Genomic DNA, 27,042 nt, shown 5'->3' with positions numbered 1-27,042 from the left:
TCTGTTCCCAGGTGATGATAAGACGATGTGGTTGGCTATAAAAACTCTGTACCCCGGCTGTTCGAGGCCGCACTCTGATCAAAAGTGTCGGTCCCGGTCGGTCGGCCTTGCCTCTCGTAGCAACAAACTTTGCTGTGACTGTCATTGGTGCCCTTAGCATTCTGTTTCAGGAGTCGTGTGGATGCAACACTGGTAAATAACATTGAAAATGTTTAGATGCACATAAAAAATAAGTAAGAACCCTCAATAGAAACTCTCAACCTTCCAGCCTACACAGAAGCTAGTTATATTTACTGTTTTTTTTCAGAAATGTCTTGAGCTATAGGTCTCACTTGAACAGAACTGCTTTAACTGATTTATACTAAATACTGAAATTTTATAATAAACGATAAGAGCAGTAGAGAAACCGTTTCTAACATGAACACACAAAGGAACCCCTGGTACATAAAGGGAAAATGCCATCATTTAAGAAGTCCTGATATTATTGAATACAAAAAGCAAACAATTTGAATAGGGACATCAAGCGCTTTGTAAGTTATCTTAACTCTTAAGTATTTTTGCAGTAGCCCAATGTAAAAAGGATTGGTAGGCGATGTGGGTATAAAGTGTATCTTAACTATTTGAAATTCAGTAGTTTACACACATTTCATCCTCCTTTTCAATCCGTTCTTAGTTTCTAAATAAATTGGAGTACTGAAATAAGGCACTGTATTTTCTCCTTCGTACATTTTACAAACTGTTACACTTTCAGGGATGTGGGGATTATCGCTAGGATATTACGGGTGCTCTTGGTCCCGGCCTGGGTGGAGGCTGTCTGGTCTTCCAAAATTCATCTTTCTCACTGCAGCATCTGAAGTTCAAGTTGCCTCCATTTTGGAAGTTGCTTCCACCGAATTCATTAAAACCTCCATGGTCTTTCTTTCCTAGACTTTCATCTAAAAAGAGCCACTCTCTCCTTTCCATGACAAGTGTCTGGCTGGCTCACACACCTCTGCAATTTACTCTTACTTTTGTACCATGGGTGCCTTGACACCTAGCATGTACTGGAACGTGATATGTATTTGGAACAGCTTCAAGGACTTCATCACATCTTTTGCTACTGGCTCAGGCTCCTCCTGCTGCCTGGGGGAGTGTGGCGGTATTTCTAGAGCGTGTATTGTAAGTCCTGGAGGGGGATGGGGTACCGCCCGAAATGTCAGCACTGTTCTGGTCTCCAGGCAGTCGAACGCGTGAGATACAGAGCCCCACAGTCCCGCAGAGGACAGTTTAGATACAACACCTGCTGTAACTCGCTGACATTCCTGGAAACCACACGCGCTCCTTCGTGCCTTCACGTCGCCACCAGACGTATGTCTGGCTCATGTCTAAAGACCCTTTGTGCTCTTTCTTTGCTCTGATATTCTTTGATGCTCACATCTAATGAAAGATGAAATAAAGGCTATGTGCGGGCCACGGCTGCTGCTGCTCGCTCTCTCTCTCTCTCTCTCTCTCTCTCTCTCTCTCTCTCACAGAGGCAGCCCCGCATGTCCACTCAGTCTCCGTGTCTGAGAACTCTTCCTTCCGTGCACGGACATGTGGGGGCACAAAGAAATAAGCCAGCAGCACACATACTCCAGCCATGTCAAGGCCGCGAACTTGCCATTCGCGGAGACAAGGCATATAAACAACCTCACGACCCTTTTCCAAGGTCTGCAAGTTCTAAGCTGATTTCACAGTAACACTAGATCTGTGTTGATGCTGATCTTAATGGATGTGGTTTTTGATCTTGTCTATTGAAACATGCAGGAGTTTCAGGACAAGGGGCAGAGAAGGAGTTCATGCGGCTGCTGCTGAATTCAAGGATAGTTTCCATGAAATATAAATGCACTTTTGTAGTGTCATCTCAAGAAGGATATATATATTTTTTTACCTTTGTATTTACTGCTGTATCCCAGAGCCTTGAAAAGTGTCTGGAGCATAGTAAGCTCTCAATAAATATGGGCAGAAAAACAATAAATGTTGACCAGACTAAGAGTGTCCCAGGAGGATAGAAAAATGGAGGGTGTCTCCGAACATTTGAAGTCATTTTCATACTATATTTTCAGGTGACAGTATTCATTAAGACTTTCAAACTTGTGTATGTAAAATTCATCTGTCCCATACATGCTCCCTGGGCCAAGTTCACAGGACTTCGTTCTCAATCATAATAACAATCTATACCTAATTTTGGTCTTCTTTTCTTACCTTGATTCTAGTAAGAGCACCTGGGAAGACAGGTCACCCCCAGGTTCCATGGTGTAGTGGTTAGCACATCTGCCTTACACGCAGAAGACCCTGGGTTCGATTCCCAGTGGAACCACAAACTTGCCTTGGCTTCCATTCAGGAGAGGTTTGGAAGGTTCCTCTTTTCCTTCCAGACACTTAGATAGCCAAGAACCCAGTGGGTTGTGCGCTCAGTTTCCCCTTCTGGACACTCGCCCAACTGGGTTGTGCAGTGTGGGGCCACGCTGGCTTACACAGAGGATTTCCCTGGCTTTTGTGATGGTTGGGGGAAAACCATCAGCAGCAAATGTGGAATATTTTAAATGAGTGCACAGCCAGGGACTGAGTGGAAAGATTATTATTTTAATTCCATCCTAGTTACAATGTTAAGGATTTAAAATTGCAGAAACAACATCTACTTTAGCAGGTTTGAGCAGTGTATTAAAGAAACCCCAAGTGTTGGATGCCAGAAACGGGAAGGCTCCAGTTTTCATGCAATTAGACATGTGCAGTTTCCCACAGAAGCAGATTTTAAGGAGAGCAGATCAGACGTTGTTTTGTGGTTTTGTAAGGAAACATGAACTTTCACCCTCTAGAGGGCAGAGAGTTGCTACACCACCCACGTGGGAAAATTTGGCACTATTAAATACAATGGAAAACACACTTATTTTTTTTTTTTTAAGTACTATGTGATTTTTTAATGTCTCCTCATTTCGGTGGTAATCTAAAACCTGAGGATAATAACAATCGCCCAGATCTGAATTTCTCCACGTATTACAACACACGCACACAACATTAAAGCCATACCTTCTCCCCAACTAGAAGACAGACTTCAAGTTCCCTGTAAAGGAGAACTAAAGACACCCACGTCAAGCAGATCTGCCTTTCAAGAGCTCCCAAAGGCGACTCTCTGTGGAGAATGGAAGGAGCTCCAGAAAAGCCATCTAGAAGGAAGAAAATGGGAACTGAGATCCCAACATTCAGCTAAAATTCCCCTCCTCTCAAATAGAAATTTCAGCTTAGAACACTGGGAAGGAACCTGGGCACGCACGCCAGTCCTGAGACGGTAGCAGCAGCAGAAACTTCTGGGGGAGAAGAAAGTGAGGAGAAGCCCTCTGCGGAGAGTAGCTGGTAAAGGAAAAAAGAAGGAAGGGGGCGATTCAGAATCCCCCAAGACCAAAGGAAACATAAAAATCGGAAGACTCAGAACTCTTTCCCAGTGGATCCCCCGCCCTCTCCCCAAAGACATCTATTAAAGATACTGTATTTTTATGTAGGGATAGAAGAGGATGGCCTTGAACTAGGAATCCTGTAAACGATCCCAAGTCTCTTCCCACAATATCTGAACAAGCTTTATTTATGCAAAGCTACTATAATATAAGAAAACCCCAAGGCAAAATATTTTAGCTGATGAAAATTCCTCCAAAAGTGAAAAAGCAGAAGGAAACCGTAACACAGCTCTCAAAATTGAATCAGGCATCCTCAAATAAGCATTTTTTGGATTTGAAAAAAATCACACGAAGTCAGAAATACAAAAAATTAAAACAAAAAGAAAAAGGGTCAATAAAATGTCATAATAATTAAATTTATAATCCAGGAAGTTTCTGTGATAGAAGAAGTCCAGGACCAGATTGGGGGAAAAACAAGTTATGTAAGGGTAAATAGATGGGGGTAACTGTTACAACAAAAATGCAAACCATCGTAGGTGTCACAAGAAACTTCTTAAATGAGAAAAGAAATATCAGGGGTGTCTGGGTGGCTCAGTCAGTTGAACGAACTCATTATTAGTTATGGAGAATGCCAATTAGTGCCACAAGGAGATAATACTTTAAGTCTATTTAAATGTTTCAAATAGGCTGTCTAAAATTTAAAAGTCTGGCAATACCAAATGTTGGAGAAGTCTGGAACAAATGGAGCTCTCACAAAGTATTAATTGGAAAGTAAAATGGCCTTACCATTTTGGAGAATATTTGGTAGCTTCTTATAAAGTCAAACAGACATTGACCAAATGACCCAACAATTCTACTCCTAGGTATTTACCCCAAAAGAAATGAAAACATTGCTGGGTAATTTTATGTGTCAACAAGGCTAGGCCACAGTATTCAGATATTTGGCCAAATACTAGTTTAGATGCTGCTGCGAAGATGTTTCTTGGATGAGATTAACATTTAACCAGTAGGTTTTGAGTAAAGCGAATTACCCTTCATAACGTGAGTGGCCTCATCCAATCAGTTGAAGGCCTTGAAAAAAGAAAGACCTTTCTCTCCTGAGGAAGGGGGAATTCTGCCAGTACACTGTACAAATTTTTTTTAATTTATTTGTTTTGAGAGAGAGAGAGACGGAGAGAGTGTGCGCTTGCACGAGAGGGGGAGGGGCAGAGACAGAGGGAGAGAGAGAGAGAGAGAGAGAGAGAGAGAGAGTGAGTCCCAAGCAGGCCCTACGCTGCCAGTACAGAGCCCGATATGTGGGTCTTGAACCCGTGAATTGTGAGATCCTGACCTGAGCCAAAAGCAAGAGTCAGGCACTTAACCATCTGAGCACCTTGCCTTTAGGCTGGAGCTTTAACCTCAGATCTTTCCTGCGTCTCCACTCTGCTGATCTACCCCGCAGATGTGGGCTTGCCTGACCCTCACAACTGCCTGCGCCAGTTCTTTAAGATCTCTCTCTCTCTCTCTCTCTCTCTCTCTCTCTCTCTCTCTCTCTCTTTTTCTGGAGAACCCTGACTAATACAACATACGTCCACACAAAGACTTGTGACATTAATCTTCATATGAAAAAGTCTATTCACATGTGAATGGAAAACAGATGGTGATATATCTGTACAGGAAGTACAATTCAGCAAGAAAATGGAACAAGCGACTGATACATGCAGCAACATGAATGAATCTCAAAGATATCGGGCTGAGCAAAGGAAGCCGGAAACATGAGATTACGTACTACATGGCTTATAAGAAATTCTGGACAAGGCAAAGCCATCATGATAGAAAGAACATCTATAGTCGCCTGGGGCTGGGATGGGGGTATAACAGAGTAGAAGGGGTATGTAAGTTTCCTATTGTGATTGTAACAAATTACCACAAATTCAGTGCTTGAAAACAGCATACACTTACTTTCCTCCTGTTCTGGAGGTCAGTCCAATATGGGTCAGCGGTACTGCATTGCTTGGTAAGCTCTAGGGGGAATTTTGTTTCCTTGCTTTGTCCAACTTCTAGACGCTGCTGGCATTCCTTGGCTAACAGCACTGCACCTCTTCAACCTCTATTTCTATGTCACATCTCCTTCTGTGACCCTGACCCCTCTTAGAAGGGCCCTTGTGATGACATTGGACCCCATCTAGATAATTCAGGAAAATCACCTCATTTTAAGATCCTTGGTCACATGTGCAAAGTCCCTTTTGCCACGCAAAATAATATATTCATAGACCTCAGGGGTTAGGAGGTGGACATCTTTGGGGGGACATTCTTCTAACTACCACAAAGCACAGAGGAGGTTTGGGGGATTGTAACGGTTAAATTGTAGTGTAGGGCTAACGTGTAGCTTGAGAGATAACAGCTTTGTTCTGACACTGATAATAAACTTATCAAATTCTACACTTAAAATGGGTGCATTTTATTGTACGTAAATTATCCCATAATAAAGCTTGTTTTAAAATGGAAGAATCAGAATCTTACACACACCGTTTCGAATTCTGCTTTTTTCACATAGTCATACATCTCCAGCATTTACCAGACACAGAATAGCGGCTAATTATTGCATTCTGAAGAGTGGAGCGATTTAAACAAATTTGTTAATAATGCACAATTTTCTTTAGGGGTGGGGCAGAAAGTGCTTTGCTTGAACATTTCCGCCTGTTCTCAAGTTTCCCCAAGCTGCCTCCCAGTGTGCATTCCCTCCAACAGTGATACAAAAGGTTAGAACGTTTCAGGTTCAACTTTGCTGAATATGCCAACTTTTTTGAAACTACGCTTTCATTTCGCCAAAGGCACAGTATCGAAAGTGTTGCTTGAAAGCTCTCAAAACACTGATAAGATGCCACCTTATATAGCTAAGTGAAGAAGGCAAATTGAGTGCATATGCTGACTCTTAGGGGAAGAAGAGAAAACAAGAGTTTATGTAAATATTTGCTTGTGCAAAGAGAAGTGGAAAGAATACCTAAGGGGTCTCCTATAGAAGTTGGAAATCACCACTGGGTGCATGACAGGGGCGGGAGGAGACTTTTCACTGTACCTTTTAATATTTTCTAACTTTGGAACACATGAATATATTTTTATCCCCAAAGTAAACGTTTTAACGGTGAGCCCGCTGTCAGAATGTTTACAACGAGGCTGCCTTTCTTTCCTCCTGTGTCGATATTAATAGAAGCCTGCTTCCCATATAGCTTCAAACATCTCGTTTCATCTCTCATTCAACTAGTGAAGCCCCAAGTGTGGACGTGCACAAAGCGCGGGTGGTCTTACAATTTCTTCCCAGTTGGAAATAATCCAAACAGGCCAGTTTCCGTTGCAAGAATCAGTTTCCCAATGGAAAAAAAAAATCGCACAAAGGTAATTTTTTTCTTTTTCCAGGTCCCTGCTGACCTTTGTGGACAGAAATCAAACAAGGACCCACTAAAGCAGGGAAGTCAGAGAACCGTGTTCAAATTCTCTAAATTCCGCATTGGTTGAGGCCTGGGGATGAGTCCTCGACTGACGGACTCTGGTGTTTAAACGTAACAAAAGCCGCCTCCATGTGGCCAGTACGGGGCTCGAACCCGCGACCTTGGCGTTATTAGCACCACGCTCTAACCACCTGAGCTAACCGGCCACCCGACGGAAAGGTGGCCTCTATTGTGGTGATGTAAACAAAAATCCTGGACACCGGTTCTTCAAGTTGGAGGAGAGGGAGGAAGGGGAAGGGGAGAGAGGAGAGGGAGGGGAGGAGGGGAGGAGGAAAGGGAGGAGAGGACAAAACAAAAAAATGCCAAAGACGGACAGTTTTTAAGAAAAAGTCCCGCCTTCTTCCCATTTCGCTCTCCCCCACCGGGGAGATGGGAAAAGCAGAGAAGGTTAACTCGTGGCTTGAATGGACGAACCCTCCTGTCGCGAGTCTTTCTCAGATCCCGGTTCTGACCCGAGAGGATTCGGACCAAAGCCGCCCGGCGGGGCTTCCTTTCTCCCACCCACGTGTCGCAGCCTTGTCTTCCTGAAATTGATTTCCAGTTCTTCAATCTGGACGCAGATCCTTGGTCGGACGTACGTAGTGTGCGTGTTTCCCTTCAGTCTTTTCCTTCCCTTTCCATTTCTTAGTGATGTTTTATAATGAGTTTTTCTATGAGAAGTTTTAAATTTTGATAATGCCAATGTATCCCTTTGATAATGTCAGTTTGCTCCTTTTAACGTATTTTATGCTATGCTTTCCTCCCTAAGAAATATTTGCCTACTACAAGGTCATAAGTGATTTTTCTATTTTATAGCTTTAGCCTTACCTCCACTTGTATTAATTTTTGAGTATGGTATGAGATAGGGGTGAGGTTAATCTTTTCCCCCACGCTCTGCAGCTCAGAGAATGCTTGGGAAGAGAAAGTAGTCCGGCACCAAACCCAGACCCATTCAGATACCAAGTTGCAAAGAAGCTTGCAAAAGAGATTGAGAGAAGGTCTGTAGTTTATCCAGTTGTTCCAGGATTATTTGTTTTAAAGACTTCCTCAACTGATTGGCCTAGGCATGATTGTAGAAAATTAATTGATCGCGCGCGCGCGCGCGCGCGCGTGTGTGTGTGTGTGTGTGTGTGTGTGTGTGTCTGCTTCTGGACTCCCGTCCTGCCCCGTTGATCTGTTTATTTACATGCAATGCCCAAACCACATCGTCTTCATTATTGCAGCTTAGTAGGAAATCTTTTGATCAGGTGGTACTAGTCCTTCACCTTTGGTCTTCTCTAGACTCAGCCTGAGAGATTTGTGTGAAGTTGAGAGTCTCTTCTGGTGAGGGCGCCATAGAACAGGCATTTTCACGTGCCCCCGGAGTTCGCGCCCTGGGATAAGGTCATGCTCCACCCGCGCCAGCCCACAACCTCCAGAGAAGGTGAGAAGCCCCACTGGGTCCCGCTTCCAGGGGGAGTGTGTGTGGCACAAACCAGGGACCCTCAGAATGCAATGTTTCTACATTCCTCGGAACTGTTTATCCTCATTCGAATTCAAGTGTTTTCTAGGATATAGCGCATAACCGGTAAATGAAAGTCACAGGTGGGTGGACCACAAATTTACCAGCCCTCCCCGTCCTGAGAAGTGCTTTGCGATCTTTGATCTGGTAGACCGCTGAGCTTCTGGAGAACCAAGTTCGGGTGAAAACGGCACAGGTTGTGGAACGCAGAACTCACAGGGGTGTGTTTACCAGGAGAGCACTGTCCCCTGGCTCAGGGACAGCGCATTCTAGTACAGAGGGGGCCGAATTAGAAAGAAAATAAAACAAGGTAATTTCAGGTGGTGCCTGTGGCTGGGAAGCACGTAAAACAGGTAATGTGACAGGGAGTGACTGGGACACAGAGGCAGTCAGGAAAGGCCTCCTGGAGGTGACATTGGAGTGGAGCCTGAATGTTAAGAAGAAGTCAGTCATTTTAAGGTCATTGAAGGGAACCTCCTCCTGGCAGAGGGAACAGCAAATGCGAGGACTTGAAGTAGGAATCAGCTTTAGATCTGAAGTAAACGAGGAGGCCAAGTGGTTGGCCTGCAGTGTGGGGAGTAGTGGGAGTTGAGTGCAAAGAGTCAAAAGCCAAAGGCCGAAGGGCCTCATAGCCCCGGGGGAAGAATTCCAACCTTATTCTAGTTCTAATGGGAAGCGAGGCGGCTTTTAAGCAGAGGTGACCTGATGTACCTTTTGCAAGAATCATCGTGGTTTGCAGGTAGAGAAGGGATAGTAGGGGCCAAGTATGGGCCAAGGACACCAGGAAGGGAGAGTACCTCAGAATTCTCCATCCTTCCCTAACACAGACCCACACAGACAGTACTGCTGTTCGCCGGCAGTCTCAGAGTCTCAGCCGAGTCAACTGAGGTGGCCCAGCCTGGTGCGCGGGCCGCCGCAGACCCGCGCCCAGAGGGAACAAGGATCTCAGCACAAGGGCAGCTCAGCCTGGTGCCGCACTCACCGCTGGGGGAGCTCTGAGGATGCTCGAGAAGGGAGCCGGGCACCACAGCCAGGTCCATTCAGACGGCAGGTTGAGAAGACGTTTGCAGAAGACAGTGCGAGCAGCTGCATCCGGCAAAGCATGGGAAGCGCTGACGTTAGACCTGGTTCTTTCATCCCCCACGGGACCGAGCACCCTCCATGTGTCAGGCCTCGGAGCTCGTGTAAACATACACGCTAGGCCTCAGCTTGGGGTTGTCCCCACAGGGAGGACCCGGTGAACGGAGCTGGGGTTAGGGGGGTCAGCGGGGACAGTCAGGACTCAGGGTTCAGAGTCCAGACAGGCGAGCAGGGACTTCCTCACAGGACTGCGGGCTTGTGGCTTCTCTTACCAACCCCAAACCTTGTCCTGACTTGTCTCCCCCTGCCCTCCCCAGCCCCCCAGCGGCACTTGCCTCCCTGACTCGCTACTTCCTGTTCCCAAGGCCGCGCTCAGAGTGAACCAAGGCTCAGCAGACACCCCTGAGGGTGGGCGCACCCCCCCCCCCCCAGCCTGGGGCTCCCCTATCGTGAAGGCTGGACCAGGGCCCTAGACCCCCAGGGCGGGAAGCTGGAGGTGTGGAACTGTGGGAAACGGCATTGAGGGAAGGGCTGGGAAGGAGATTAAGAGCCGGAGACAGAAGCACAAAGATTAAATGGCAGGGGAGAAACCGAAAAGGTCTCAGAGACAGAGAAGGCAGCGAGGAGAGACAGGGAGAGTCTGAAGAGAGGGAAACTGAGGCAGAGATGGAGGAGGAAAGGCAGAAACCGGGCGCCGGGGAGCTAGCCGGGGCAGACAAGCTAGAGAGGAGGCGAAGAGGGACACTGACTGAGAGACAGGACACCACGGACATAGACTGCAGCACAGAAATAAACAGGGGGACAGAATGACCCACAGACAGATGGAAATGAGGATATTCAGAGAAACAGGAGACCGACTGGGAGACAGAGACAGAGACCAGGAGAAAGCAAGAGCCCGAGGAAGAGGGGACAGTGAGAAGCAGGGACAGGGCCTGAGCGGGGAGGGAGGGGCTCAGCAGGGCACCCAGCCCAGGAGCCGAGCAGAATTTGAGCTGCAGCACATTTGACATCTGACTTAAAATACCAATATTCCTTGGGGTGCCCGGCCGGCAACGTCAGTTAACTGCCCTGACTCTTGATTTCGGCTCAGGTCATGACCTCCTGGTGGTGAGGTTGGCCCCAGGGTCCAGCTCCAAGCTGATGAGTTGATGTGAAGCCTGCTTGGGCTTCTCTCTCCCTATCTCTGCCCCTCCCCCGCCCCAAAGAGAGTGAGAACCCGGAAGCGAGTTCTCCCCAGACACCTGATTTTCCGGTGCCCTGATGTCACGCTTCCCAGTGTCCAGAACCGCGTGAGATAAATATCTGTCGTTTATAAGCCACCCAATCCACAGGGTTCTGTTATCGCAGCCCCAACAGACCAAGATGGAAGCTGACTCCCTGTCCCTTTGGGACCCGAAGAACCTACCAAGGTTGCTGTGCTTTTGAAAGTAGGACAAAAAATAAGTCAGTGGGAGATCGTTCCCGAATTAAGTTACACAAAGAGGCTTTACGTTAAGATACTTTACACAATAAAAGAGATAGCCACGAAACAATTAATAAAATGCTCCCTACAAAAGAAAAGAAGATACCAAGATGCACGACAAGAATACTCCTCCACTTATCCTGCCGTCCACTCTCAGGAGTGAGAGGTCTGCAGCAACGAGTCTGTGTGCGGATCAGAAGCTGAAGCCCGATTCCTGGCAATTCCCTCTTTCCAAACAAGCTCCGTTCTCCCGTCCAGAGGACACGTCCGGGAAGGAGGTGGCCTCGCGGGGAGTGGCGAGGGTCCGGGCCCTCAGTCCCCACCCCTGGCCTGGCTCTGCTGTGCCGGCCTGAGCCAGGTCTGCAGCTGCTGGGAGATGCTCTGGGGAGGGGACAATTCTGGAAGTCAGACTGCAGCAGTGGAGGGCAGGGGCAGGCAAATTAACGCGCAAATGAATGCGACTAACCCAACACGGCCGCCCTCTTACCTGGCGCCCCCGGCGGAGGCTGGGGGAGTCTGACGGCCTCTCGGGGGCCATGTCCATGCAGTGGGAGGCTCCGGGGATGAGAAGGGCCGACGCCGATGGTCCCGAGGCTTGTGTTACGCTTAGCGCGTGCCAGGGGTCTGTGTCCCCTGGAAAGAAAGGAAGGATGGCATGTCGCGCCGGGGTTAGGTGCCCACCCGGGGCTCAGGTGCTGAGGGGCGCTCACCATTAACGAACAGCACCTGGGTGGCCCCCGGGGTCTGGCCGCCGTAGTAGGAGTTGGTCTGGGTCACGGCCTGGGCTACGGAGGAGGTGGAGAGCCCGAACACCTGCTGGCAGAGCTCTAGCTGGGAGGGCAGTGCCGGGACCCGGGAGAAGGGGCAGCTGGGGTCCTCACAGGTGACATCTGTGGGGGGAGACATCTGTAAGTGTGGGGCATACAGCCTTTAATCGTCACCATAGAGTCTCCCCTGGTGATGACCCAAGCAGCCCCATACCCTCCCTCCGGTGAGCTCACAATCCTGTCAGAGAGACCCCACCCGCAGTGACAGCCCAGACTGGTCATGGCTGGGAGGGAAAAAGACCTGGGGTGGGAGGAATCCCAGTTGGCATGAGAGGCTCCAAGACAGGAACCTGCCAGGGATAAAACCTTAAGGAGTGAGGAAGACAGAAAAGAAAAAGCAGCCTGAACAGGGGAAAGAGCAGGCGCACAGGACCAGAGAGACACGGGAGCGTAGGAACTTAAAGCACAAATTGGACCACGTCTCCCTTGCTTAAAATCCTTACCTCCCCAGTGCCCCCAGGCTAAATCTAACTCCCTTAGCCTCACATTCAGTCATTCCTTTCTTCACCAGGCATGGAGCACCTATCGTATGCTCACATACATGGTGACCGGTATTGGGAACGCAAGACGGTCCCAGGCTCTGTTGTCACAGGGCTCACAGTGCACAGGGGGAGATGGGCAACCGGGTCTGTAGGATGAGATTGCAAAGTGCTAATGAGAAAAAATACAGAGCAGTTGAGGGGGGTGGTAGGGGAGGCCAGGAGGCGGACCTCTCTCCAGCAATCAGGTAAGGCTTCCTGAGGAGGGGGCATCTTGTATTGAGACTTGAAGATGAGTAAACTGTGTGACGAGAGGAAGATGAGTAATCCAAGCAAAGTCAACAGTATGTGCAAAGTTCCTGAGGTGTTAGGAAAACTAGTGTATTTGAGGGTCGAAATGTGTAGTCTTGTAGGAGTAACAATAATTAGCACTTAGGGAGAACTCACTGTATACCAGTGTTATTCTTAGCATGTTACAGATATTACCTCCTTTAATCCTGGAAACAACCTTATGAGAGGCACTACTGTTATTCCCATTTTACAGACGTGGAAACTAAGGCACAGAGAGAGAGCTTAGGTTATTTGCCCAAGATCACATAGCTATGAAATAGAGCTGGAATTTGAACGCTTTGCTTTAAACCATATCTTCATTGCCTGCAGGAGATGGGAAAGGATTTGAACTTAACTCTGGAGTAGGGGACCCAGATTAGCAAACAAAATTACAGGATGTCCAGTTCAATTTGAATTTCAGTTAACAAATACTTTTTTTAGTATGTCTCATGCAATATTTGGGACACACACTAAAAAAAAAAAGTTTTCTCAAATTCATATGTAACTGGGCGTCCTGTATTGTATGTGGCAACCCTGCCCAAGGGTCACTGAGAAGCCATGGGAGGAAGGACAAGGTCATATTTAGAAAAAGCTCTCTCGGTGAGGAAATTGGATTGTAGGGGTGAAATGAAGGCCTGGAGACCAGAGAGGAGGTGGGGTCAGGGATCCAGGCAGGAGCGGATGGGGGCCTCCACCAGGGTGGCAGAGCTGGAAATAGACAGGGGGTTGGGGTGAACCGGAGGGCTGTCCAGGATGAAGAGTGGGCAGGACTCAGTGGCTGACAGGCTATGGGACAAAGGGAAGGGAAGGAGGCATGTAAAATGTGCTAGGGTTTCTAGTCCAGTGACTAGGGAGAGAGTGGGGCCACTCCTGGGACAAGGACACATATCACTCATGTGAGGACTGTGTGCGTGAGGGATTCTGGCACACTCTAGTGCAGCTATGTACCTTCCAGCCCCACACCTATAGGTAAAACCAGGCCCAGCAGTGTGGCCAGGGTCCTATGGAAATGGAAACAAGTCCAGACCACGTGTGAGACAGCCTGTCTGGGCACAGTGCAGAATGTACGTTTCAGGGGTGAGGGGTGGGCGGGTCACTCACAGAAGCCGAACTCAGTACAAGTCTGGTACAACCACTGGCGGTCGCCCACACCGGACACTTGGGACTCTGTGACCTTCAGCTGTGCCACTGTCTCTGCTCGGGAAAAGCTTAGACACCTCTGGCCCAGGCTGTGCATGACGACCTAGGGGACAATACACACACACACACACACACACACACATTACTCCTGTCCCTGAGAGTCAGGGCCCAGGGCCTGAAAGCATACACAGGTCCCTACAAGTCAAAGGTCAGAGGTCAGAAGAGCTACAGAGTTCTCCTGGGAGTCGGGGGTCAGGGCGAGTGGGTGCCTGGGTCCCTGTGGGTTAGAGGTGAAGGCAACTAGGTGACTGTGAGACCCTGGGCGTGTGACCATCTCTTGGAACAGCTGTTTCTAGCCATGGATCCCGAGGCTGGAATCTCGGTCTCTAGGGACGCTATGTCCCCAGGGCTTCTTTCTTCCGTCAACGCTACCGGAGCACCTGCTGTGCGCTAGACTCCGCTGCAGGTCCGGGAGTGGACCGAACAGGAAGCGCAAAATAGGGACCGGTCGTAGTCGCTAACACCTGCAGAGCGCGCGCTTCCCCTGACCGGCTTCTCCGCACCTCCCCCGGCCCTGAGGCGTCACCCCCGCTTCACAGACCGGGAGACCAAGGTCAGAAGGGGTCACGCCCACCGCAGGACACGCGGCGGAGCAGGCGCCCCGCCGGCGGACTCTCCCAGGCCGCTCACCTGCACTGCCCGCCGGAGCCCGCGGTAGGGCGCGGAGTGGCTGCGGTTGCCCCCGCCTTGCAGGAGGAGCCCGCACAGCCGCCGCACGCTCAGCGGCGCTCCCGCCTGCGCGTCGTACTGCGCGGCGCCCCCGACCAGGGCCTGCAGCGCCCCCAGCAGCTCCGCCCGGTCCTCCGCGCGACCCAGTGGCGCGCAGGCGCCCAGCTCCGCCCGCAGCGCCGCGCGAGCCGCCCCGCCCGCGAGCAGCCGCCGCTCCACGTCCGCGAAGGCTGCGGCCGCCGCCGCCCGGCACTGCGGGGAGCGAGGGGCCGCATCGGCGAGGACTCCGGGTCCTGGGCCTCGCCTTTACCCGCCCAGGACCCCGAGTCCTTCCCCCCAGCGTCCCACTTCCTCAGAGGTCCCGCCCGAGGCCCCGCCCCCTGACCGTGCTCCTCCTGAGCACCTCCCCGGGCCCCGCCCCTGGAGGAGCCTCGCCCTTCTGATAGGGTTGTCCCCTTAGGCCCCGCCCCGCGCCCAGCCTCGCTTTCCTGATAGGGTCGTCACCCCGGGCCCCGCCCCACGCTGAGCCTCGCCCCATTTATGAGGTGGCCCGCCCCGCGCTGAGTCTCGCCCTTCTGATAGGGTCGTCCCCCCTTGGTCCCGCCCCCCGCAGAGCCTCGCCCTCCTGATAGGGTCGACCCCGCCGGGCCCCGCCCCATCCCACGTCCCCAAATCCGCCCACCTTCCCGGTCTCGGTCCTCTCTCAGACCCGGCCACCTTGCCAGCTTCCCCGGTTTTCTCTGCCCCACCTTCCAAGTTCTCCCGTCCCCATACCCCCGCGGACTGGCCCCATGTGCTACCTCCGGGGAGCCGCCGACGGCCGCGCTCGTCAGGCTTCGGGACACCACCTGTGGAGGGAGCGCGGGAGGAGGTTTCAGGGGACTCCCTGCACCAAGGACCTTCCCCCCTACCCGGCGCCCGCCGCCCGCCGCCCTCACCTCGTTGTACTCGGAAAAATCCAGCACGGCCCGCACCGGAGCAGAGGAGGCGACGGAGGCGAAGATGAGGTGGGGGAACTGAGGGAGGACAGCCGTCGTCAGCCTGGGGGGCCCAGGTCCTAGAACCCCATCCCCGCCGCCTCCGTGTCACCGCCTGCACTGCGGTCGGGGGCAAGTCCTCCCCTCTACACGTGGACCCTGGAGATGACAGCTTGCGGAAAGCCCTTCGGCGGGGGGCAGGAGTGTGGGGGGGGCGCCTGGGGGGCGGGGGTGCCCTTGCCGCCTGAGACCGGGACCCACCCCAGCCCGCCCGGAGAGTCCCGGGGACCTTGAGCCGGGCCCAGGCGGCCAGGGAGCCGGCGTAGGAGCCTCCAAAGCAGATCCAGGGGCTGGAGGAGGAGACGTTGAAGAGGCGGCCAAGTGCGAGGCGGGCGGAGGCCACGTCAGCCAGCCTAGGGGCAGCGGGGAGGTCGGTGGGCCCTCCTCGCCAGGAATCCCCGAGGATGCACCCCCCGCCTCTGCACGGGCAGGGGTCCAGAGACCCGAATGGGGCGGTGGGGGGGGGGTCTGGCCAGAAGCCAGGGCTCTCGTCACGGGTGTGTGTGAGCCTGATCTCAGCAAGTGCGCACCTGGGCCAGAGGACCACCCCCCCCACCCCACCCCCGCCAAGCCTCCACCCTCCTCACTGCGGGCTATAGAGGGGGAGGAAGGGTCTCCCAGGCAGCGCGTGCAGAAACCTGGGGGATAAGGGGAGGGCTGGGGGCGCTGGAGGAAGAGGAGACACCGTCAGAAAGGGACATGTTGCCATGTGGCTACATCCTCTTTTCTAGGTGTTTCCGTGTCTTCCCGTACTTTCCGAAGTAGGCTGCAGTTAGTGCCTTCCTAGGGCACTTAGAACCCCGTACAGCTTGTGAAAACGTGGGGAGACAGAGAAGCGTGGAGGCACAGAGACAGAGTTGGAGATAGAGATGACAGAGGTGAGAGTGAGACCGAGAAAGGCCGAGACTGACACAGCCGGAGACCAGGAGAGGTAAGTCCTGGGGCCGACGGCAAAGCAGGTGGGACGCACTGGGGTCTGGGAAGAGCGGCTAGGGAAGGAGGTGAGGGAGACAGCCATAGGCGCTCCCCGCAGAGAGAAAAAGGCTCAAGGCAGCAATGTGCCTGTAAGCCTTCAGAGCAGCAAGGACGCGGGCATCGCTGGAGCCCAGTGAGTGTGCGGAAGTGGGGGCCAGAGAAGTAACGGGGACCCAGAGCCAGTAGGACCTCGTGGCCCCTGTGAAGATTTTGACTTGACTGTGAGGCAGATGGGAGACCCTGGGAGATGTGAGCTGGGAGAGGGTGGTCTGGTTTGTGCTCTAACAGTCACTGTAGCTTCGTGTGTACAATACGCTGACGGGCTCAAGGGCAGAAACCGAAGACCAGTGGGGAGGCTGTGTCATCCAGATGCTGCTGGTCTGGACCCGGAGGCTGCAGTGACGCAGGAAGAGATGAAAATGTGGCCGGAGAGAAAGAGAGGGAGGGACAGGGACCCAGAAACAGAGAGAGAATAAGACACTGAAAGAGCAAAGGAAACATGGATCAGAGACCCGGAGGTCGACCTTGGGCAGTGGCGGAGAGCCACACAGATGCAGAGGTGCCCAGATACAGACAGCCTCAGCGCCATGACCCCGAACACTCCCCCACCCTCACTCACGCGTGGCGGCTGGACAGGAAGCGGAGCTGGGCCACGTCCAGGCCCCCGGCAGGTATACTCAGGCCATAAAATCTGTGCTCCAGGCCTATCACGAGGGCCCCCCAGACTGGGGCCAGGGCTGCAGGGTGCCCTGTGAAGAGTGTCCGGTTGGGGTGATGAGGGAGCGCGGGGCCACCTGAGGGCAGGGTGCAGCCTCAGGGCACCCCCACCCTCAAGGTGGGATCTGTGTGATAGTCCCTGGACACTCCAGGCTACCCCAAAACAGGAAAGGACAAAAAACCAAACGGTTAAACTGATAAGAGTCTCCACCAGTTTACGAGAAAAAGGCAACCCCATCAATAGCCTGAAGTCCGGGAAGTCCCTACTGTCTTCTGTTAATGCTTTGCCAGAGGGAGAAACAACCTTAGCTTGACCATAGCTGGGCTTCCAGTAAGTCTTGAGCTTGTGAAAGTCTCTTTGGAAACTTCCCTCTTGACTTTACCTCCTCCAAGTCCATGGCGTACAACCAGCCCTTCTACACGACCCCAGTACAGCTCTCCCCGCCCACAGGTCCTGTCCCCGCGCTTCAATAAAGTCACCTTTTTGCACCAAAGACGTCTTCAACAATTCTGTCCTGGCCGTGGGTTCCAGACCCTGCGAACCTCACCATCACCCCAAAACTTCATCAGGGGGTTACAGCCCTCCCGCCTCACCGCACGACAACATGGGGCGCCCTTCCCGGCCCCCACCAGCTTCCCAGCCCTGCTTCTTACCTCTCGTGACTGAGCCAGGCCTGAGGCTGCCCTCGCCCCCCAGATGCAGGAACACGGGTCCATGCCGGCTGGCCCAGTGTTGGTCATTCACCCAGTATCGCTGAGAGGTGGGGTGGAGAAGAAGATGAGGACTGAGAGTTCTGACCTGTTCTTTATTCCTAGTTCGCTGCGGTCTCTCTCCCTTATGGGTCTTCCTTTATATACTTAGTAGTGTGTGAACTCGGCTTGTGTAGTTATGTTCCTTTCTCTCCTGTTAGTCTCTTCAGCTAGAATGCAAGGTCTGTAGGAGCAGATAGTTCATCGACGTTTTTACCCTTGTGTCGCCAGGGTCCAGGACACTGGCCAGCGGCGGGGGCCCTGGCTGTATATGGAAACGCTAAGCCGAAGATAAGTGACGGGTGCAGACCAATTTGGAAGCAGGGCCTAGGGGAGCTGACCTGCACACACTGTGCACACAGGAGGTGTGAAAAATGGGGCAAAAGTGTTCATCCATCAGATCCCTTCCAGTTCCTCTCGTGAGGTAGGTCTGCTTCCAAAGCTGGTCCACATTTCTGCTACGTATTGAGCCCTACATGTTGGTGGTGGATTTGCTGTTCAATCTGAAGGACAGGGAGAAGGGGGTCAAAGACGGCGCCTGAGGGACAAGGGAAGTGGAGGCTGAAGAAAGAAAGGGGGGCCCGGGGATCAAGGGCACACTAAGGACCAGAGGGGCTGACCGGAGGCCACAGGGGCACGGGCAGCGGGCACAGGATGAGCCCGTGGGGCCCAGAGACACAGAGACTGAGGGTAGATAGAGCTGGGGGAGAAAGCGTCAGCCCCTCCCCCCCCTCCGGCCTCACCTGCAGGAAAGATCGCTGGTCGGATGTGTTGAAGGGGTCCAGTGGCTGCTCCAGCCAGCCTTGTTTTGGGGGGACCAATGCATTTGGGCCGAAACCCAGGCCCGGGCCGGAGCCCTCCTGAAACCGCTCAATGTGCTCAGCCAGGCGCCTGAGGAGGGGGGCTGTGGGACACAGACGGGGAGGGAGTCAGCCAGGCCCCCGCAGGAGCCCCTGCCTGACCCGCGGCCTCTTCCTACCCGGAGCCGAGGACCCCCAGAGGGAGAGCAGGAGCAGAGGGCCCAGCCGTGGGGGGCCAGGCCTGCCGGCCATGCTGTCCGCTCCTCCGCGCTCTGTTCCCCCGCTCACTCAGGACCTTTATCGTGTTCTGGGGCTGGACTTTGAGGTTGTGGCCTTTCAGTGGGAGCTCGGGTTTCTTTCCAGATGCCTCTCCGGGGACAGGCGTCTGTGAGAACCAGTACAGCGGGGCAGGGACGCCAGTTTGTACACGGGGCCTGCAGGTGTGGTGCCTGAATATCCAGTTTCCCTCTCTGTCCCGTGACTTTCCATCCAGCCGTCCCTCAGGCTCCCCCTCTCTATGCCTTAGTCTGCGTTCTGGCCTCTAGTCTCTGGGTCTCCACGCAGGGACCTCGCCCTGCCCCCTCCCTCAGCCCCTTGGTCTCCCCGCTGCCCCACCTCGCCCTCTCCTTGTTCCTCCGTCCTTCACCCTCTGTCGTCTTCTCTACTTGAGTGACTCTCTGTCCAGGTCTCACCCTGTCTGCTTCCTAGTCTCCCCGCCTGTCTTATCACCTTATCACTGCCCCCCAGTCTCACCTCTCTTAAAAAAGCCTCCTTTGGAGAAGAAGAAGGATTTCCTTTAGTTTTAAAGAGACACAAGCACGTCAACACCCTTTTTACCCTTTTAAGTAAAAAGGAGGTCTGGCCAGGTGGCTGGTTGGCTCAGGCGGGCAGAATGTGGCGCCGACAGCCCGACGTCGTGGGTTTGATCCCCAAACGGTCCAGGAAAGGCACCCGTTCTTGGGCTGGAAACAGCCTCTCCCCAACATAAAATTGAGACTAAAGTTGACTTTACTTCCTAATCCTCAGCAGAGACAACTACCTTCTTTGTCCCCCTTTCCAAGGGGGCTGGTGGTGGTGTGGGGGGAAACCAGCAACTTGAGAAAAAGTGGCTTAAAGCCTTGAGACAGAAATTTCAGTGAAGAGAACCAGGGCACAAAGCCAGGGGTTGGAGCTGGAGAGACGTGTGACCATCCGAGCGCCCGTGTCCTTGTCCCTTTCCGCGTGGCCCTTCTGTGCTTCATGTACCTGATTGTGCCCGCCTCTCTGCGCTGCCTCTCAACACTGTTGAAGTTGATATTTCTTATTGTTAAAAAATCAAGTTAGACACAGTGCGTACTTTCCTTTTTAAATTTTTTTTTAACATTTATTTATTTTTGAGACAGAGAGAGACGGAGCATAAATGGGGGGAGGGCCAGAGAGAGAGGGAGACACAGAATCTGAAGCAGGCTCCAGGCTCTGCGCTGTCGGCACAGAGCCTGATGCAGGGCTCGAACTCATGGACCGTGAGATCGTGACCTGAGCGAAGTCAGACACTCAACCGACTGAGCCACCCAGGCGCCCCAATTTCCTTCTTAAAAAGCTGCCAGTTTGCTTCCACCAGAATTTCCTTCCATGGAAACAGGTTTTGTTTTCCTTTGTTTTGTTCTCTGGATCTCTACGACCAACAACAGTTTTGAACATACAGCAGGCATTCGGTAAATACTCGTGGAGTGAATGTATGAAGCTTTTCCATCAGAGTGTGTCGGTACTTTGCCGAATCTGGTTAACACACGGTACAAAGGAACCGAGGCCTACCCGAGTCACTGCTTATGACAAAACCGTATGGTTGTGAAGGCCACACCGCCGCATCCGACACCCAAGAATATCAGCAATGGAAAATGAATCAAAAATGTAATCCCAGCAAAAAATGAAATTGAGGTGTTTGAGATTCGATGAAGGGGCTTTCTCAAAGGATGGTGAAACCACCACCCACTACTTGAAACACAGAGCCAAAACTCATTTGGGGAGGGAGCTGGGTTGGTAAGGCACCGGCCCCTGAGAGAGCTGAGGGGTGGATGATGTTTTGGGGGAAGGGGCTCAGGGAAGCGAGGACACTCGGGGTGAGCGGGTTGATGGATCTGTGGAAGCCTGACTGTTTGGGAGAGACTGGTTGGTGGCGCTCAGGGGCCTGTTTGTTGGAGCGAACCCGTGTCTGACTGGCTGACCTTCCGAAGGCAGGGGTTGACAGTGATTCATTGCCTTGAAAACAGTTATCCCTGATAGACTGAGTTGGTGGCTGCTGGTCTGGCTACAGAATAATCAGTCTCTGTTTTTTGGAAGTTTGTTTATTTATTTTGGGAGAATGAGTGTGTGTGCCTGCGTGAGTAGGGGAGGGGCAGAGAGGGAGGGAGAGAAAGAGAACGCCAACCAGGCTGGGCACTGTTAGCGCACAGCCTGACAGGGGGCTCGAACTCACAAACAGTGAAATCATGACCTGAGCGGCAGTCGAGAGTCACGTGCTTCCCCCCCCACCCCCCCGCCCCACCAGGGGCCCCGATCAGTCTTTTTCTAAGTTTGTGATAAGTTTATGTTCTCAACATTTACTTCGACCTAATAGCAAAATTTCTTCTTCCTTCCTCCCTCCCTTCCCTCCTTCCTGTCCCATCTATTTGTTTAATATCCAAGTAATGTATAATAAAAACGATTTTTTCTCTGAGCCTCTCAATCCATCTTGGACACAGTGACGAGATGACTAGCAGAGGTGGAGTTAAGGACACCGTGAGGCATGGGGGGGGGGCTTAGGAACGCTGTAAGTGGCAGGGATGGTCATGATCGTGGCGTGGGTGGTGATGGAGTTAGAGTGAGAAGCTAGAATACGTGGAGCACATAACCAGGTTAAAAAAAAAAGGCGATTTTTATTTTGACCTTTTTGCATCAAATTAACGAGAAATAATTCATTACTGTGGTGGGCTTATTGCATTAATAACCCCAACTCTTCTCCCCTCCCTTTATTCATGGTGTTCTTCGTGTGGCCTTGTCGTGCCTTCCCCCTTTCTTTTGGCCGAGCCCTGTGACTGATGTTGGCCAACGCAGTGTTAGCAAACTTGACAAAGAAGCTTCTTGAATATGCCCTTTACTCTTTCTGCTTGCTTGTTTTGGTTCCTGTTTTTTTTTTTTTTTCTTTTAAGTAGTCTTTATTTTTTAGAGCAGTTTTAGGTTCACAGCAAAATTGAGTGGGAAGTTCTCATGTGCCCCCCACCCCACCACACACACAACCTCCTGCACTATCAATGTCCCAAATCAGAATGGCACGTTTACTACAACTGGTGAACCTACAGTGACACATTATTAGCATCCAAGGTCCATAGTTTGCATTTGGACTCCCTCTTGTTGGGCGTTCTGTAGCTTTTGGCAAATATGTGATGTATGTCTACCATTATAGTATCATACCGAATAGTTTCACTGCCCTAAAAATCCTCTGTGCTCTGCCTGTTCCTCCCTCCATCCCTCCTAATCCTGACAACCTCTGATCTTTTTACTGTCTCTATAGTTTTGCCTTTTGCAAATATCACAGAGTTGAATCCTATAGTGTGTGGCCTTTCCAGACTGGCTTCTTTCATTTAGCAATATGCGTTTAAGGTCCCTATATATCTTTTCATTGCTCAATAGCTCATTTCTTTTCAGTGCTGTATAATATTCCATTGTGTGGCTATACCATGGTTTACTTATCTACTCACCTCCTGGAGAACATCTTGTTTCCAAAGGTTGGCAATTATGCATAAAGCTGCTATCCACATCTGTGTGCAGGTTTTTGTGTAGACGTAAATTTTCAGCTGATTTGGGTAAATACCAAGGAGTGTGGTTGCTGGATTGCTTGGTTGGTTGGTAAGAGGATGTTTAATTTTGCCAGAAACTGCCAAACTGTCTTCCAAAGTGGTTGCATTCCCACCAGCAACGTTGTGAGAGTTCCTGTTGCCCCACACCCTCCCCAGCATTTGGTGTCGTCCATGTTTTGGATTTTGGCCATTCCAACAGGTGCGTGGTGGTGTCTCATTGTTGTTTTTATTTGCATTTCCATGACGACATGTAATGTTGACCATCTTCCATATGCTTATTTTTTTCTCCTATGTTAGCTGCTAGCAGTTTTATAGTTTTGTGTTTTACACTTAAGTCTATGATTCTTTCTTTTTCTTTTTTGCATGTGGACATGTAATTGTTCCGGCACTATTTGTTGAAAAGGCTGTCTTTTATCCATTGTATTGTTTTTGCTCCTTTGTCAAGGATCAACAGATTAAATTTGTGTGGGTCTGTTTCTGTATGCTTTATTCTGTCTATTCTTATCCATTTATCTGTTCTTTTGCCAATAACACAATGTCTTGATTATTGTGATTTTATCATACTTCTTGAAGTCAGGTAGTGTCAGTCCTCCAACTTTATCCTTCTCTTTCAATATTGTGTTGACAATTCTGGGTCTTTCGCTTCTCCATATAAACTTTAGAATCAACTTGTTAATATCCCAAAACAATTTGCTGGGGGTTTGATTGGGGTTGTGTTGAATCTATAGATCAAGCTGGGAAAAACTAACATCTTGTCAGTGTTAAGTCTTTCTATCCATGAACATGGAATATCTATTTAGTTCTTTGATTTATTTCATCAAAGTTTTATAGTTTTTTTTTTCCTTGAGAGAGAGAGAGAGAGAGAGAGAGAGAATATGAACAAGTCAGGGGGTAGAGGGAGAAAGAGAGACAGAATCTCAAGCAGGTTCCATGCCCAGCACAGAGCCTGACACAGAGCCTGATGCAGAGCTTAATCCCACAACCCTGGGATCATGACCTGAACTGAAATCAAGACTCGGACGTTTAACCAACTGAGCCACCCAGGCGCTTTTGTACTTTTCTTCACGTATAGACTTTGTACCCATTTTGTTAGAATTGTACCTAAGTATTTTATTTTGGGGGTGTAAATGTAAATCACATTGTATTTTTGATTTCAAATTCCAAATTTTCATTGCTAGTATGTAGGAAAATGATTGACTTTCGCATATTAACCTTGTATCCTACAACCTTGCTATAATTGCTTTTTAGTTCCAGGAGGGATTTGTTTAGTATTTTTTCCTGGTTGTTTTTGCCTTGAGAACTTGCCTGGGTTTAGCATGCTGGAGACTATGAGATGTGTGCAGATTGTCTGATTGTTTATTGTTCACCAGATATGTGAGTCAACCCAGCTGGGACCTTCAACAGTCTAGTCAGTCCTGACCTATATTAGTTAACCACAGGCTAGTCAGATAAATAGATCCTAATTATTTTAAGCTACTGAATTCGGATAGTTTGTTAAGCAGTAGATTTGTGGCAGTAGATAAGTGTTGTGTACATTAAAATAGCATTCATTTTATCCAGCAGAATTAGCCTCCTTGGTATTCCTTAAATACACAAGGTAAATTCCGTATCAGGCTCCCTGTGGGCACTCTATCCTCTGTCTGGAATCAATTTACCTAGACAGCCCCATGGATCATTCATTTTCTTCCTTCAGATTTTTTGCCCAAATGTCACCAATAATCCATTTAGAATTTGAAAATAAAAATTCGCCCCCAATGTCCTTCTCTCAATTTTTTTTCCTTAGCATTTATTGTCACATTGTATTGCATTCTATATGTAACTTTGCTTTTAAAAAATTTCTGTAATCCTGCTGCTAGAAAGGGAAGAGATTTCTATTTTGTTCGTAGGTGTTATCCCAGTAACGAATAATGTATGACACAGTATATGCGTTCAATACATATCGATTGAATGAATGAGTGATTAAGTTCTTTGTTTAAAGAAAAGATGACATAGGCTTGAAGAGAGGGGGTGGAGAAAACATCACCTTAACTCCATCCATCGCCTTTCCCTCCTTTTAATATCTAGGGGCTAGATGAAGTGGAAATTACCTAAAGAGGATTTTAGGGTAAGATCACATATACTCTAGCTGGAAGGGTCTCTTAATTTAGCAAGATCTATTGAGGGTCTAGATTAACCATCTTGATGTCGTTCAAGGGCAGTAGTTCATTGACCTCTATGCTGGCAAATAGGGATTAATGTGAATCAGTAAATCAGTGTAATTTTCTCTTTGAATCTGTTATGTCTGTGGCATTAGTTTTGCTCCTTCCAGTTCTAATTCCTCCCCCCTAAAAAATCCATCTAAATACGAGACCTATCTAAATACGTGAATCATTTTGGGGCAGAGATTTTTATGGAGGATCAGGTTATAGGGCTCCTCACAGGTCACGTGCCAGCCCACGGATTGGCTGCCTTTGAGAGCTCTGACTTGGAAGTTGAGCGTCAGCATTACATGTGACAAAACATGGCCGTCCTCCAAGACCATGTAGCACTTTTGTGATTGCGGGCTGATGGTGGAGCGGTACCTATCCGATGAGACTGAAGACGTGGCCAGCTAGTGGATTGCTAGTAAATTACTCAGAGGTGGACATCTCATGGTTCCTTCAACTATTTTAAATGTTAGCATAGTTCCAGAACCAGTCTTCATATATCTTTGTCCTGAAAAGGGAAAAGAACAGAGAAGAGAAAGATGGAATCAAAATCTACTTGTGAGCTGTTGCTATTATCGAACTCTGGAATATTCTTCAGTCTCCTCAGGGAAAGGAATTTTTTTGTACTCCTGTCACAATTTTTTTGTACTCCTGTGTTTATATATATATACACACACACACACACAATGGAGTATCACTCAGCCATCAGAAAGAATGAAATCTTGCCATTTGCAATGATGGGGATGGAACTAGAGTGTATTATGCTAAGTGAAATAAGTCAGGGAAAGATGAATATCATATGATTTCACTCATACGCGGAATTTGAGAAACATAACAGATGAACACAGGGGAAGGGAGGGACAAATAAGAAAAACAGAGAGGGAAACAAACCATAAGAGACTTTTAAATACAGAGAACAACCTGAGGGCTGCTGGAGGGGAGGTGGGTGGGGGGTGGGCTAAGCGGGCAAGGGGCATTAAGGAGGGCACTTGCTGGGATGAGCACTGGGTGTTGTATGTAAGTGAAGGATCACTAAATTTGTCTGAAAGCAATAAAAGATACAAGTTAGCATGTCTAAAACAGAACTTCCAAGTTTTCCCTATCCACGCTGCTCCCTCCCAATGCCCCCATTTCAGTTAAGGGCAAGTCCGTCCTTCCAGTTCTGCAAAAAACTTCAGGGTCATCGCCGATTCTGTTTTTTCTCACTCTTCCCATCCATTTCCTCAGGGATTTCTCTCGCTCTACCTTTAAAGTATAGACCCGTAACAACTTTCCAGCAACCCCACAGCCACCATGCTGTCCAAGCCACAGTTAGCTCTGATGAGCCGCCTGATTGACAGGGGCTCCCTAGTCTCCCATTCTCTTCTGCATGCAGAATATTCTCCACAGATCTGGCAGAGGTGTCCTTCTAAACACTTACGTCGTGTAGAGTCATTTCAATGCTTAAAACCCGGCGCCTTCCTATTTTACCCGAGTGAAGGCCGAAGTCCTTAAACAGCGGGCTAACAAGGCCGCCCTTGACCTGTCCGCTCCTTGCTGCCCCCTCTCCGCCTCCTGGAAGTCCTCTCCGCCGGGCGCCCTGCTGCGGTTGCAGGGGACTTCTTGATCCCCCCTTGCGTGGATGAGCCACACTCCCCTCCCAGGCCTATCCCCTCCGGTTCTGCTCCAGGCGGATGCAGACGCCCGCTCCGCTGGACAGCCTCCCTCCCCCCCTCCCCCAGCCCCGCAGAATCTTCCCCCACCCCGGTGGTGAGGATTCAACAGCGTCTGGTTGAACAAGGAGAGGAAGCGAGGCTCAGCTCTGGGCTTGTTTCTGATATAATTCTTGTAATTAAAAGTTCTGGGCTGCAAAGAGAGCACAAAGATTTGAGACTGGGTGGAAATGTGAGTAAATTTAGTAGACGATTTCTGGAACAGAACTTGGCGGGGGGGGGGGGGGGGGGTGGGGGGAAAAAAAAAAAAAAGCAAGCCCACTGTTTCCGCCCGGTTTCGAACCGGGGACCTTTCGCGTGTTAGGCGAACGTGATAACCACTACACTACAGAAACTCACTGGTTTGCAAGCTTTACTTTCCTGAATTAGTTAAATTTAACCTTAAATTTAGCCTTCCCTGGAGGCTGTACTCTGGGTGGAGGCAAATGTTTTCCACTCCACACTTTCTTTGACCCCACAACGTCTGCACTGGATAATTCGGGGCCAGGCCGGTGTTACCCCAGGGCCCAGCTACTCTGCAGACACCTGGCGGGGAAATCCTGGGCGGACTCCTGGGGGTGTCCTCATCTGCCGTTGGCTCCTGCCTCTGACCTTGTAAGACGCTCTGACCTTCACCTCTCCACGA

The 27,042-nt window shown here is 50.3% G+C and overlaps 1 protein-coding gene, 1 long non-coding RNA gene and 3 other non-coding genes across 9 annotated transcripts in view; 2 read left to right on the top strand and 3 right to left on the bottom strand.

Annotated features, from left to right (window-relative positions):
* Nucleotides 1-2,265: 2,265 nt before the first annotated feature.
* On the top strand, nucleotides 2,266-2,338 carry TRNAV-UAC (transfer RNA valine (anticodon UAC)). Its single transcript has one exon. It is a non-coding gene; the product is annotated as a tRNA-Val (tRNA).
* Nucleotides 2,339-6,970: 4,632 nt separating this feature from the next.
* Nucleotides 6,971-7,044, bottom strand: TRNAI-AAU (transfer RNA isoleucine (anticodon AAU)). Its single transcript has one exon. It is a non-coding gene; the product is annotated as a tRNA-Ile (tRNA).
* A 3,872-nt stretch (nucleotides 7,045-10,916) lies between these two features.
* Nucleotides 10,917-19,009, bottom strand: PRSS16 (serine protease 16). Its single transcript, XM_027040099.2, has 12 exons — nucleotides 18,884-19,009; nucleotides 18,648-18,808; nucleotides 17,809-17,908; nucleotides 17,057-17,186; nucleotides 15,692-15,815; nucleotides 15,364-15,441; nucleotides 15,226-15,273; nucleotides 14,387-14,677; nucleotides 13,658-13,799; nucleotides 11,631-11,810; nucleotides 11,408-11,553; nucleotides 10,917-11,301 (listed from the first exon to the last, which is right to left on the bottom strand). The coding sequence occupies exons 1-12, from the start codon at nucleotides 18,954-18,956 to the stop codon at nucleotides 11,233-11,235; spliced, it is 1,542 nt and encodes a 513-aa protein (XP_026895900.1). The 5' UTR covers nucleotides 18,957-19,009; the 3' UTR covers nucleotides 10,917-11,232.
* The window catches only part of LOC113593856 (uncharacterized), a 52,285-nt gene continuing 40,052 nt past the window's right edge, over nucleotides 14,810-27,042 (top strand). For 2 of the 5 annotated variants that reach the window (XR_003414210.2, XR_003414209.2), the window contains exons 1-3: nucleotides 14,810-15,432; nucleotides 16,194-16,393; nucleotides 18,136-18,328. This is a non-coding gene — a long non-coding RNA (uncharacterized LOC113593856). Of the gene's footprint in view, nucleotides 15,433-16,193; nucleotides 16,394-16,487; nucleotides 17,109-18,135; nucleotides 18,329-27,042 lie in introns of those variants that run through there. The other 3 variants (XR_008298795.1, XR_008298796.1, XR_008298797.1) reach the window with 3 other exon arrangements.
* TRNAV-AAC (transfer RNA valine (anticodon AAC)) lies at nucleotides 26,680-26,752 on the bottom strand. The gene has a single exon. It is a non-coding gene; the product is annotated as a tRNA-Val (tRNA).

This window comes from Acinonyx jubatus, chromosome B2, assembly GCF_027475565.1.
Source record: "Acinonyx jubatus isolate Ajub_Pintada_27869175 chromosome B2, VMU_Ajub_asm_v1.0, whole genome shotgun sequence".
NCBI classification, from domain to species: Eukaryota; Metazoa; Chordata; class Mammalia; order Carnivora; family Felidae; genus Acinonyx; species Acinonyx jubatus.
Note: the sequence above shows the minus strand (reverse complement) of the source record. Positions and strands in the feature narration are given on the sequence as shown.